The 14,248-nt window shown below is 42.1% G+C and overlaps 2 protein-coding genes across 2 annotated transcripts; one reads left to right on the forward strand and one right to left on the reverse strand.

Moving 5' to 3' along the window:
• Nucleotides 1-863: 863 nt before the first annotated feature.
• On the reverse strand, nt 864-5,040 carry T265_01183 (hypothetical protein; the record flags this gene model as incomplete). Its single annotated transcript, XM_009165144.1, has 2 exons — nt 864-1,592; nt 4,315-5,040. 2 exons carry the CDS (start codon nt 5,038-5,040, stop codon nt 864-866), a joined length of 1,455 nt encoding a protein of 484 aa, XP_009163408.1.
• Nucleotides 5,041-7,644: 2,604 nt separating this feature from the next.
• Nucleotides 7,645-13,762, forward strand: T265_01184 (hypothetical protein; the record flags this gene model as incomplete). Its single annotated transcript, XM_009165145.1, has 3 exons — nt 7,645-7,744; nt 7,998-8,114; nt 13,617-13,762. 3 exons carry the CDS (start codon nt 7,645-7,647, stop codon nt 13,760-13,762), a joined length of 363 nt encoding a protein of 120 aa, XP_009163409.1.
• Between the last annotated feature and the right edge of the window lie 486 nt (nt 13,763-14,248).

Raw genomic sequence — 14,248 nt, forward strand, 5'->3', positions numbered from 1 at the left:
CATCCTGAATGCCGTTAAGAAAGACTCTCCAATTTTATTCAGTAGCACTCTTCGTAAACTTACGGAGTGGTGCTGCTCCGGATGATAGACAAACCTAGAGATGTAAAGGAATCTTCTGTAATTCATTCTGGATCATTCACGTGTGTTGAATCCTTTCTTCTATTTTTTTTATTGTACAACGCGATTCCCCCTTTTTTTGTTATTTTGGTTCGCGCCTTTGCCAACCTTCTTGTTTTTGACCTGAACATAAACCGTTCTTTGACCTTGTCATTGGACGTGTTGTTTAAGTTCCCACATGGTTTCGCTAGCTTGTAAACAAGTGGCTCCGAGTCGGCGTGGACTTTGAGACCCGTTAGGAATTAGCAGTTCCTAAACCGCTGTATTGAAACCGACATAGTCCCACGATTCGAGGTTTGTAACGTTTTATCATTTTATTATTGTACTTATAGTACCGCATTTGTAGATTTGGCTTTTGGGGTTTCTAGCCTAACTCGACGTGGTCCAACAGATTGCTAGGATCAATCTATAACATGTACAGCTGAAAATGCCAGTGAATGCGACCCTTTCGATGACATCACTGTTCGCCAAAAAGAAACTGGTGACTGTAAAAAATTGTTCTCCTTAAATGTTTGCTTCGTCGTACATAAAAGTCAGTGAAAAAGAGAGAGAGAGGTAAATTGCGCACACGAAAAATGGTTGTCTCAACGGGCAAGAGTAGCGATTATGGACCTAAGATTATTTTCTGAGGAAGAAAAAATCGGGTACCCAATGCTTATGGAGATGACCTTGATTATTTCATGCATTGAACACACAAGAGGATGGTGATGAACAGAGACTGAATCCTAAACTTGCTTTGTGGTACATTATCTTTTTTTAAATATGTAAAATAATGGGGGAATGTAAAGCATGACACTAATGAGTAGCATTATTCCATCGGCCACATTAAGTGGTGCCTGTAATAATCCTATCTGGATCAGGGCCATAAATGCTGAGCACAGGCATGAAACACCCATTAGTGTGCCAAAGTGTTCGACTGGGAAACCGAGCATCACATTTGTGGCCTTCAAACTGGCCGACATTGTTTGAAATGAGATGCCAATAACAAATTGTATGTAAAATAGAGCTCGATGTCCGGGGAAAAATTGTGTGATGGTCATCAATAGAGTAAGCGTTGCTGTGATCAGTAGAACAGGATACATGGCTCGCATATGAGTCCAATAGATTTCTTCATCGGGTGGCTTTTGTTTGGAATCCTGCAGTTGACGTGCCAACTTTCTTTGAAAGTACTTCCTAGATGCATCAAAAATAAGCCCATTGACGGGGGCAACAAAGAAGGCGAATAGGGCCACAGCGGAAAATGCCTCCAACAGCTCATCCACAGTTTGCTTGTCGTTCCCAAAAGACCGATTTAGCTGTTTACTCAGACTGCTATTGTAGTAAGAGTAACGCAGATTTCCAGCGGGTGAATAGAACATTATCAGAGCGTACGGTGATGACAAAAAGCAAGATTTCAAGTTTGGATAACGTCTCCTAATAACTCTAGTCACTTCCATATCCACGTTTTCTATGGCCAGCGTTCCATTTTCTTTTATCTGATAAAAAGACAAAAATACGTTAATTTAGACAGGGAAAATGGCAGTGACCAGTTATCATTTAGTGATGGTAAAATGTCAACGATTCAAAAGGAAAATCATGCTAAAAACAGCAAATACAGTTCTCCTAAGGTCACTTTGAATCAGGCTGCTGAGTTCCACAATTAAGATGAATCTTTTGCTCACAGAACGTGGCTTAAAGTCTGTGCGCATGTTGAGATTAACCGAGACAACTGTACAGCGATGGTTCGGAGTGCAATTGGAGTCGGGACTATGTACAATAGCCGATTGAGATCCTATTCTTGTCCACGTTTCCCTGAACGCCTCAGCAACTGATAGATTGCATCTTATTTCCCATGGAGAAATTAGAACAGGCCTGTTATCCATGAAACCTAAAAAAGAGCACTCTGAGAAGTAACGCATCTGTTGGAGTCATACTCTTTTAGCGAAAGTTATTCACCCATATCAGGTTATCATTGCTTTCGTAAGCGACTCTCTGATACACCACGTCTATTGGTTGTTCTACTTCCTTAGCAGAGAGGTGTATTTTTTGCACAAAACCCAAGGTTTAGCAAAGTGAACCAACGGCTTACTCACAGCAGAGCACTTTTACAGATGACAGCGCACTCACTCAGATCAACATAGTATGCGGTAATCAAAATCAGCAACCGTACTTTGGAAATGCAGCTAAGCTTAAGGTTATGTTAGTAGCCTGGAAAAAAAGCTGAAATTTTAATCATTAAGCTTTATAATGTATGCAGTTAATAAGAAGGAACTCAGAGACCAACGAGTTTCGAATTTGTAACCCATATTGAAGATACACAAGACCGAAAAGACACCAGAACCGGTCTACAGGAATCGCAAATAACCTGCCCTTTTATCTCAAAATGAAAGAGGGCGATCATACATTAATTCGGATACGCAAACAAAATTCAAAGAATGCCAGATTTTTTGGTGTACGGCTGTGATTATTACACCAGACGAGTAATGAGGGTATGTTTACCAAGCACACAGGGTCCAGGGCAAAACCTATTAGCAGATTTCTGCTGTTAGCTGCCACCCGTTTATTAAATGATTGCAGAATTCACCAGGAAATTTATGGCATATTCTGTTGTATTTCACCCTATCTGGTTATACATCCCGGGGAGGGGGCTCTTGAGGCACAAACCAACACCAAATATTGCTGTTTCCGTCGAAAGTCATCCAAACCTTAGAATAAAATATGGAACGCTATGACCAAAAGGCTACATACGATAGCAAAAGTCGTACTTCTTCGTAGCTAAAATGTGTGGTTGAAGCACTGTGGAATATGCATAGCAGCTATTGGGCCGTAGATTTCATTTAACTTCTCCTAGGCTATCTTGAACGGCCAGATGCCTGCCTTTCATACTACCCTATGGATGCAAATAGATTGTTCCGGCAACAGGTAAACACCTTCTTTCGCTTGATGACGCATTGCTACCAGCCAACAAAGCGTTATATTTCTAATATGCGAGTTATTAGCATGCTAGAACGACGCAAAATGGGCATCAAAATTAGACACATTGTTGAGCTGCCTTCTTAAATCTGGATAAATTCTACCAGTGCATTTACTCGCAAGTGATTCTTCTTGATAATTCCTTCCATTAATCTGGGTGAATATTGTTTTACCGTTCAAATCAGTACCTGAAAATCTACATAAAGTTCGAAAAATTGGTTTTTGTGACGAGTATCATGTTATTTATATCCGTACTGGCGGCTGGTGTGTTTTTGCAACGGACGTTTCGGTTAGGTGACGTGTGTAGATTCAGCTACGCGTGATCTCCAAGCAGATTGAGTCGAAATACATTTCCTTAGTACAGTAACATAGATATGTCGCGTTCCTCCATAACAGGGACACTTCGGTAGCTTCAAGTGAAGTACTAATGAATGAACATGTCAAGCTCGATAATGCATGCCCCAGATTCAAAGGTTTACTGGATGCTGAAGGGATGATATATCGGTTGGAGTACCTACAGAAAACGCTCTGACACGCATCAAGGATCACGAAAAGAAAGCGAAAAACCTTAGCGCAAGAATGAACGTATATTAACCGGTTAGCTTCAGGCCTATGGCCACTCTCAAACAACCGACTTACACGCTTGTGTGCACTACTAGTTGAGCACCCATTTTTCGGTTGTTGATCAGGTGGCTGTTGTTCTGTTCGCTGGGCTTGACAAATGGTTTGCAAACGTTTTGCCAACATACGAGGAGACATCTTCAGTGGGTGGGTATCCGTGCGTACACTGATGATCTCTCCTCGTATGGTGACGAAACGTTTGCAAGCCAGTTGGCAAGCTCGGCGAACAGATTGACAGCCACCGACCTGATCAACACCCAGTAAGTTCACTGGAGCTACCAATATTCTAACACATTACCAGCAGTTTTTGTTAGTCTTGAATAGTTTGGATCATCCATGGCTGTGATACAGCGCCTGCTGTTATCTGTCCAAAATACCTCACCAATATATCAATTGATCCACAGCGAACTTGAGTCAGAATAATTCTAACCAGAGACCATTCGTTCTACATTTTCGTAATTGTTTCACTTCGAATTTGATGTAAGCCAACTGCGGATATTATCAAAATCGACATATGTGTTTTAGGGTGGGTGCATAACATGTGTTATCTGGATGGTATCATCAACTGCAGGATAAGTTTTTCATGGAATGAGAGAAAGTTTACGGAAATTAGCCGAAAAAAACGTGTACCTCATCTTCGACCAACGATTCCTCCACTATTTCCGGTGGTGGTAGGTCCATGTCACTTCCATATTGTTTGAGAAACAGCAAACCCATCAACGTACCATAGACGGCACTGATCACTCCAATCAGAATAAAAGACGTTTGTAACGAAATCTGAGGAACTGTCTGTGATATGAAAAACGCAATGGCTGCACTCGAATCAAAGGCACCGTTCTGCAGAGAAAGAAGCAGTCCATTCTGCTTTGGAAACCAGTTACTAATGAAGAAATTACAAAACAAATTGGCAAGGGAACCTATGGCAACAAAGACGACTGCTGGAAAGAGCAAAAATGAGGTATTCCCATTCGTGAAGGCAAACATCAACGATCCGGTGGTGTAAATGGAGACGGCAACTAATTTTGCAACTCGCAGCCCTATTCGGTCCATTAATAGTCCGGTCAAGGGAGAGAAGAACATCTGACAAAAAAGGCCCAGGATATATGCATAAGAGAACATGACATTTTGTCGACTACAGTCGGTGCCATTACAAAACTGCTCAAAAACTCCAATATCCGTGTACGCAGGTATCAAACTGTTTATCCCGTAGAAAAATGCTCCAAAGAAGAAGATTTCAATCAGAGAAGCGACCACTCCTATCCATTTCTTCTCACTGCCGGTCCAAAAAGTGTCCAGGCGTTGACCTGCAAGTTGAGAGGAGGGAAAGGTTAAACTTCGATCGTTTTGCATTTATGTTTATTACAAAGACTGATAGATTCAGTGGCGCTCAAAGGTCTTAAGTAAGAATGTGTGAGCACTAAATACCGTATCGGGCAACCAGGAGTAAATCTATACATGGATGGATTAACACAATAGATATATCTGGAAAAACGGCCCAATATCCTTGGTTTCAATATTTCTAGACGAAAACGGAGCCAATCCAAAATATAAAACCAGAAGAAAAGACCCTGGGGTCACTGTTAGCAACTTAGTAAAGTGCCATCTAGAAACGGACTTAACCAATGCACCTTTCCAACCCAAGTGCCGCCAGTTTGAGTGGAAATGGCTGTCGGACGGACATGTGTGGCGGCAACACGAGAAAATATGGCAACGCCAGGACAAAACCACCGAAAGAAGTCAGGAAGCTCAAGGTTAGCGGTCATCTGTTTGTCCGCCAGTTAGCGACCAGCTCAGCTAGCTAGCCGTGCTTTGTGCCAACACCATAGTAGTTCCGAACAATTGGTTTGCAACGATTATGCAACAGAGAAGAATTTGGCTTTGATACCACCGTTTACCTAAGACATGTTTATCCTCTTTTATGATGAGGCTGGCTCTTTTATGTGATTATAACCTATGATGTGTGGTAAATGGGTGTCCCGGTGTTTAACGGTGTCTTTCTTAGACAAAACTTTCAGAGTTCAGGGTCCAAACACGCTGGATTAAAAAACCAAATTGGAATTGTTCCACTTATGGTTAATACCAAAAATATGTGCAACATTTACAATGAAATTTGCTTTGTTACTTTGGGAGTTTTGGATTCAGTATTTTGTGCAGTCGATAGGGAAGAACAATTGCAGTATTCCCAAATCACTGCTTACGATAAATCTAAGAAATATATATGATGTCAAAAGAGAACATTGAGTTACTCGAGTCACTACTGCTAATTTTGTTGTCAAAGCGGCTTTCTGGGGATTTGAGGTACTACAACTCTTCTGACAAAAGTGCGATCCGGATACGAAAAGGCCACGCACTGGCTTGTTTAGCTTATCCCGAGTTCCCAAATCCTAATAGCAAATTGTATCCGTTTGCATATGCCTATGGTGTTAACGAGACACTCAGTTCGATCTCTCGTTAATTATGTTCGTCAATCGGAAATCAAAAAGACAACTCTTGCTTTTTTTGGCACAGTATTCCAGATCTGGCAGCATTTGATCTTGGCATGACACACCAATCCCAAGGTTGCTTAATACAACCCGACAGCCCGTCACTGACTTCACTTCGATGCTAGCTTTGAAAACACGGCTGGAACGCTGTCTTGGAGCTTCAAATCAAGGTACGTCTAACTTTTTGGACGTGATCACTCAGGATTGCGACGGAACGGTTTTAAATGTGTTTATAATTGCAGTATGCGTGTCTGCCTGTCCACTGATATGTTACGGCAAGCACAACCCAGAATAAAATGTTGCAAAGCTTGAAGATGTTTCACATAGGCGATTGGGTAGGGAACAGACCTAGATTACGAGGTCAAACCATAAAGCTGGGCTAATTAAACTGGGAATTGTTGAGGTTGCCTTTTTTCTTGAGGACTCTACTTCGCTCGTTCCATTCTGGAGTTTTTACTACTGAAGGCGGCGAGCAATATCGTCACATCATTCTATGAACATTCAGTCTCAAAATGGATGTTTTCTGTATTCAGGAGCCCAGTATATCCCTTACAAAATGGATTGTATTAAACCTAGTCCAAAGATTAAACGCTATGGTGTCGGCGATCATAGTTTCGTTTATAAGAAATTAGTTGGCAGTGCGGGAGTGCGTGAGAATTCGCAATCGAGATTTCTTCTGTAATGTAAGCTAACCTGTCTCAAAATCGGGTGCCAATCTAAAGAATGTAATCATTTTTGTACCGTCTGTAAGACCGACCACCGGCAGAACCTACTCAAACTGCTCGAGTTGATTACCCGGGCCCCGTTGAAGCCGCCTCAAAGAATGGAGAAAACTAGGAACTACCTGATACTGATGCTGACATATTCGCTCGTGCTCTGCCAAGGCCACCGAAACACGTTCAAATGGTTGGACAATTACATCAAGCAGTCTATTCGTGGCTGACTACGTCTACCAAAGGACATCCCGATCAGCTACATCCAAGTCGGTAAACAACATGGAGGACTTGGTGTCGTCTATTCGTGCTGACTACGTCTACCAAAGGACATCCCGATCAGCTACATCCAAGTCGGTAAACAACATGGAGGACTTGGTGTCCCTGGCCTGAGTGCAACAATCCCGATGCAGCGGGGAGCGCGTATGAAAAAGCTCCTTTTTACACAGTACCGGGTACTAAGCAATGTGGTCAATGATTTCGCATTTGGCAAGATTGTTCGAGATCTCAGCCTTCCGATCCGAGTCCATGATGCATTTGTAAACACCAAGGAAGAGCTGCTGGCTGCTTCGGGTGGTAGTCTGCACAACAACATTGACGGTCACAGTCATTTCGCCTCCCTCATTTCCAGAACGAATGTTTCCTCAGCTATTTATCCGCCGTATCCAGCTCCGATGCAACCTGCTTAGGACGAAGTTTAGAAGCGTTCATAGTGGCCAGACGATGTTCTGTAGTGGAGGCTGTGATCAACCGGTGCCATGAGGTGCAGATTTTGCAGTCCTGCTGGATCATACATAATGGTAGGGACTCGTGAAACGTCTCCTATCGTCTGGGATACACAGTCTTTGGGGATTGAGAGTGCGTACTTCGACGTTTTTCATCAAGTCTGACCTAACCGCACTTCGGGAACGCCGAGCGACTCAGATAGACGTCATCATAATCTCGGATGGGCGCTGAGTGACTGTGTAGAATGAGAAGAAGCAGAAGTATGGTGCTGATGAATATTCCCTCGCAATAGTCTCAGCCCTACGTGCAATCGGTTGTGATCATGACTTTTCATTCCACCAGTTGATGATCGTTTCTTATTGAGAGACCTGCTTTCTTCAATCAGCCAAGGCTGATTGTCACAGTCAGCGACTTGTGTTTGCTCATCTTTATGGGCTCTCTCCGTACTTACGACACTTTTATGTGTGGTGCACTCTTGCCGTCGACTCTCACACCAGACACAGTATGATGGAACTTTGTGCCTGATGTGGGCGTCTTGAGTTTGCTAGCGCTTGCCGCACCTTGAATAGTATTCAGCGTTGTTTGTCCCTTCCTCGGTTGTTGGTCACTACACGCTTGTTTTCATACCGCACATTCCTACATACATTGGGATTAATCTTGTCTGACTGTAATTGTTGGTGGGATGACTCCGAATGGCACACTTCTCTGTTTTCATCTAATATTATCCTGTCACGCTTCCAGACCCATCGTCTGCACTCACTTTCTATGTTTATGACCTTGTGCTTTTCAAATCAAACGATAATAGTTGTTTGAATGTATGTTTGGACAATAGTAGCCGATAATCTAGTGATTAGATTGCAGTTGGACAAGATATAGCGTCGCCAATCCCACAATGAAGAGAACCACATCAGGTGAGCAGTTGTTTACTGGCTATTCGAGTGATCATTTCTTAGGTGGAAGCGTTAATTGCAATTTCAAGAGGGGAGACTATGACTTTATGTTGTGCATGTAGCCATGTTATTCTAATCACAAAAATAACCGCCGATAAGTAATCCCAGAACCCCACTTGTTCACTTAATTCCTAAAGTAATGTTGTTTGACTGAGGTCTTAATGCATTTTGCACAATGGACCACTGAATCTTTAGTGGATACCTACTCTCTCTCGCTCGAAGCAGTGATTAAGGTTTCCGAAATTCCGATTTGGTTAGTGTGCGTGCAATAATGGAATAGGTGGCTAAATGCGACAAAACATGTTACTGAAGATAAAAAAATAATTTAAAAACTCTTAAACCGATATGACGACGGATTGAAAATTAACTGAAGGCTCGAAAACTATGTAAGCTAAGAGCAAAGCGTTTGTCAGATTGACTTATCTATTGTTTGCGAAATTGATGCAATACAGTGAGGTCACCAAGGCGCTGTCCGGCAGATGACAATAAACCAAAGACAAAATAAAAATATCTAGAGGCTTTATTATTTTTGCTTGGAGCCCTGAAAGTTTTTAGTTTATTTTCCCTTGAGCAAGCTGGCATGTTAAATTTTTTGACATGAACCAGAGCTTGCAAAAGCTCCTCGGCAATTCGACAAGCTTTCCTGTAACTCCGAAAACATTCAAACGTCGCGCATCATTGTCTTGAGAGAATGCGCTGCGCAAGAAATCTCAATTCTACGTCTCGATATATGAAAATCAGCAGATTTCTCATTTGACTTTATCTTACTTGTGACTTTCTGAAAGCACAATGTTTGGTATCGTCGATTCCATCTGAAAAAAAAAACACTCGTACGTTTCGCGAATGGAGCTATCTAAATGTGTTGTTCCGAGAAAAAGTGTGGACGGATAAGTGCTTGTGCCATAATTTGTACCATGACTGGCAAATTGTGCGGCTGGAAATGTACGAAGTTAAAAGCCAAACAGAGAGAACTTGGAAGTTGTTCTATCCGTACTCCCGTCAACGTAGACAGTTGATGTAAGTAACCGTTTTGACTGATCGGAGTCAGGTGCATTGCGTTTGGAGGACGACTTTTACGTATAAAGTGTCAGGTCACTTCACTGCAAGGAACGACACTACCTGATAAAGTAGCCGCGTCTGATTGAAACTCACAAACCACGTGTGTTTATCGCTAATTATTCTCCTTATTCGCCTATTCATGAGCATGCGATTCACACGAATGTGGTAAAAATGCAGTCTGTCTTGGTTTTTTGGTTTAGTGCAAGCATATTCAGCTCCTCTCTCAGAAACAAATTTTCTCAGGGTTTCAGACAATAGTAATTTACCACTTGTTGGTAGTCAATGAGTTGCGCGGTAGGTTAGCCATGGCAACCAATACTGACGCTACTGAGGTGACCAGTACATTTGTCCACTTGTCACTTTTCAATAAGCTTTCGGCTTAACAAATATAAAAGGTGGGATGTGAAATATTGCCCAGCCGGGAGCACTTGGTGTGCTCCGTTGACTGATTTTTGTTCATAAACTGGTGACACTTTTCAGACAGTATTCCCCGGAAGAGATGACGACTTTTGTGAGTGTGGGAGTTTCCTTCCAGTGAGGAAATGTGTTGCGGATCTGCTAGCATCAGCCAAATAGATGAGTTAGCGGTAGAGCAAAAAATGCGGTCATCACGGGTCTATTCTCCGCAAGATGCTAGTGAGGCTTAGAGCTGTGATTACTCAGGATATCATTGTTCATTTGAAGAAACGGACATTGCCTACCTCAGTTAGATACCCCCCAGCTAGGATGATGTCGTTCCTATGTCTCACGTTCGTTTTTGTGCACAAACGTTGACATTAGCTTTCTTAACTGATGACCGAATTATTACAGAAATTTTGTTGATTGAAATCTATGATAGTCCAAAATTCAACCTTTTATCAATCTCTTTATCCATTTATGTCATGCCAATAGTCGTTAATCTAGGCCGAAAAATTTGGTGCACAAAAGTACAGTGAACCGATTTAGACTAGTCCAGCTCATCAGATTACTTCCGCGCTGAACCCACTTGGGATTCTTCCATACCACGAGATAACAATCCACACGATTAAGGAGATACTAATAGCTGGATTGATTATTCTGTCGCTTTTATTTTGAAGCGAATTGGTTTGCCGTTTTTCATAAGTGAAAAATTTCTAATTAAGTTTAAACGATAGGAATAACACAATATTTTGGATCTCGAATTGATAGATAGATTCCTCGGATTGACTGCTACACGCGAAGTGTCATGACGTCCAATGTTGTCTAGTGTCAAGAACATAGCAGAGGACATTCATGAATGTAAAGCTCGTAACTTATCTTTCTACGCATATAATGCCAGAATGGTGAGGAGATTTGGGAGTTCTCAGTTGCGATTCTTTCCCGCAAGTGACGCAGATCTATACAGAAGAGTCTAAAAGCATTTTGAAGCCGTTCGCGTTCAGTGTGGGTTATTAACTGTGGGCAGTACACGAGTTATCAGTAACTCAATCTCAGACAGAATGCATCTCCATTCATACTTGAATTACGGCATATACATCACGTGGTCACTCGTTGATTGGTTGCAAACTCCTGAGGCTGTCAAGCTAGATGTAGGGAACCGAATGAAGCCTCCATATACAACTCCAGTCCGCCTCCACATGTACGTAAATGATTGAACATCTATGGGCACTTATGTATGACAAATGTGAGCTTCAACATAGGATTGGCCAACAGCACAAATTTTAGTCTAATTCGTGGTTGTAGACAGGCTCATTTTTGTCATCCTGTCTAACAATCACTGTCTCTACCAGTCTTATTCAAAGATGCATCAGTAAGAACCAAAACGTGAACAAGTCAGTAACAGTCAGTTGCTAACACATTTTCTCAAAAGAGTTGCCTATGGATTCAAAGACTGTCTATTGCATACCACTGGTCTCTTTGTGCTTTCAAACTAAGTTCTCAATTCCGGAGACGTAAGGATCATAATGTACTTTCTTTTCGGATACTCCATCAACATCACCACGTCTCAAGGAGCCTTGTTCTACGCATGAGATTTATGGGAGTAAAACATCACAGCGAAGGTAAAGTTGTCAATTAAGGATGTCCTAGTCACACTTGAACCGAAAAAACGTAAACGAAGTATTCGATGGCGCTTCAGGGACTAGGAACTCATCAGCCTTGGCCTGAAAGAAGCCAAATCTTATGGCAGCAGGATGAGCCAAGAAGACCTTGGTGGCTCTCAATGTACAGCTTACCAAACCAAACGGTGCAGGTCATGTAGAATAAACAAGGATCCTGAGCTCATAGTCACAACCTCAGGATTGAAAACAATGAAAGAACTCATTGATGTCCAGGCTTGTTACAAACCAGTGAGAGGTAATCACTTGCACCTGCCTATTGTTGGCAAGTGATGTAAACCTCATTACTTCCAAATCCTCCATGTGTAGACAGAGCGGAATTAAACCTAGAGATGAGGTGACTGACAGAATTATAAATCAAAAGTTACTTTCGTCATTATCTGACATCTCTTTCGGACATCCGCCACTAAAGATGTATAACTAAAACCAAAAACACGTTAGTGGAACGCATATTCACTTGGGCGCTAACAGAGTAGGATGTGTTTTCGAGGTCCTCGGAAACTAGTGACTTCACGTAACCGACTGCATTCACGATACAAAGCACGGTGAGCACAGGAAATCCCTATTAGTTGTGACAAACTCTCTGACTGCCGTATCAAAGATAGCCAACATTCTCCGATTGGATGAATGTAATTTGAGAAGTAGGCTGTCTCAGAAAATCGATCCCAGAGAATTTGTTCACTCTTCCAACAAAATTGTTGGTTCCACTCTCTTCAGCTGCCTTCTCAGCAGGAAACCATTCAACTGGAAGCAGGACATGGTTAAATATTGAGAACAAAAGTTCAGGTTTTATCCATGGTAAATAAGGATCAACAAAATACAGCTGCTTGTAAGTCAATCAAGCCAACGATCGTGTGGTGATTGTTGCAGTTTTTTTTTAAAAAAATATGACTACATCAAGTTGAAAAAAAACATCAATCTAGCCACAGGTTGGTCTGACTGACCTGCAGAAAACAAGTAAAAACCATGAAATTTAGCAAAGGAAGTAGTCCCGAAAGTGTCATTTTTGGAGGAGGGTAACAAGAAAGCAAAAACACCCTTCCCTCTGTAGCCAGTTCGTGGATTCTCCCTATGAGGCGGTGACTTCCACTGGGATGCGGCTTTCTTAGCTTATACGAAAGGTTGATTACAGTTTCAGACATGGAAACTGACTGTGCCAAAACAATTTAGAAATTGATTGTCTTGATATTGTGTTGTTCAGTGTTTTAGTGAATATTCTATGAAATCCGTCATTTTATTTTTATTGTTATGTAAAGTGCTAGATTTGACGCATTTTATCGTGGAAAGAAAACGGCTTGTGTGTGTCAGCCATTATCCTTCTCCCGTAACTCATTTATTTTTTCTAAAAGGACACCGCTACCCCAGATCAAAATGTCTGATATTTTACACTAGTCCAGCCAACCACCACCTTCTGGGCACCTTACTAAGTGTGTATCAATTTGGCTTCGTTGATTATCTATACTATACTAAATGAACAATCAGCTGATCTTAGTTGAAGAACTTGTGTTTGGATGAACATTAACTAGCATAGACGAAACGACGTCCACCTGATGTTACCATGCAATGAACAACCGGGAAAAATTCAGGTAAAACTAACACCACTGCGTACTTCAGAGTAACAGAAAAATTTATGAATGATTCGGTAATCAGATGTTGCAATATCGTCCTGAAAATAAAATGTGTATATGATTGCTTTTAGCGATTGTACAAGCATTAACGTCCGCTTATTCCCACCGCAGATTGGATTGACTAGTGCTACCTATACAGAACGGTCTACTCATTAAAAAGAGACAGCAATGATTGAAGAGGTATTCGACGTTACTCCTGTAATCACGTTGGAGAACATTGTTGTCCAGCGTATCCATAGTTGAAAGGATCGTTCAAGGTGATCTGCAAGAAGCATTCCCTCTTTATTCATAGCCACACCACTAGCGTTTGAACGATCGTCCTCCTGTTCTGGCGTAATTGTTCCGGTGAGTCCACACCAAAGGGACGCACTGGACTCGAGTTTCGCTCTTATTAGAGCCTATCAGCAACTCATATCCAATGGCTGCCCCGGGATTTGAACCGCGGACATCCGATATGCGATGCGAGAATGTGACCACTAGTCCACCAACGCACGTTGGACGCATCTGAATTTTCACGTCTGAACAGGCCAAGACACTCACCGGAATAATTACGCCAGAATAGGAGGACGAACGTTCAAACGCTAGTGGTGTGGCTCTAAAGAAAATACCTAACCTGCAAAACCCCAAAACTGCACTGGCTAGATGTAAACCCAGGACTGTTTACTGCACTACGGAGGGCACGTAGACGCTTGCCATATACAGTTGAGAGGTTAGTTGGTGACGTAAACATTGACGATTTGACCACCTGACCAGTTCCCAATGGTTAGCTTGTTAAATACAATGTTTACCTGAAAATCAGCAGTCCAGATAGCTCAGTGGTTAAAGCGCCAGCTTACAGACCGGAAGATCCGTGGTTCATGCCCAACCTCAGCATTTCGGCTGTTCCTGTCTGGGCTAGGGTACCTAGCCCTAGTGCCTCCTTCC

This window comes from Opisthorchis viverrini (genome assembly GCF_000715545.1).
Source record: "Opisthorchis viverrini unplaced genomic scaffold opera_v5_12, whole genome shotgun sequence".
In the NCBI taxonomy this organism is placed as follows: Eukaryota; Metazoa; Platyhelminthes; class Trematoda; order Opisthorchiida; family Opisthorchiidae; genus Opisthorchis; species Opisthorchis viverrini.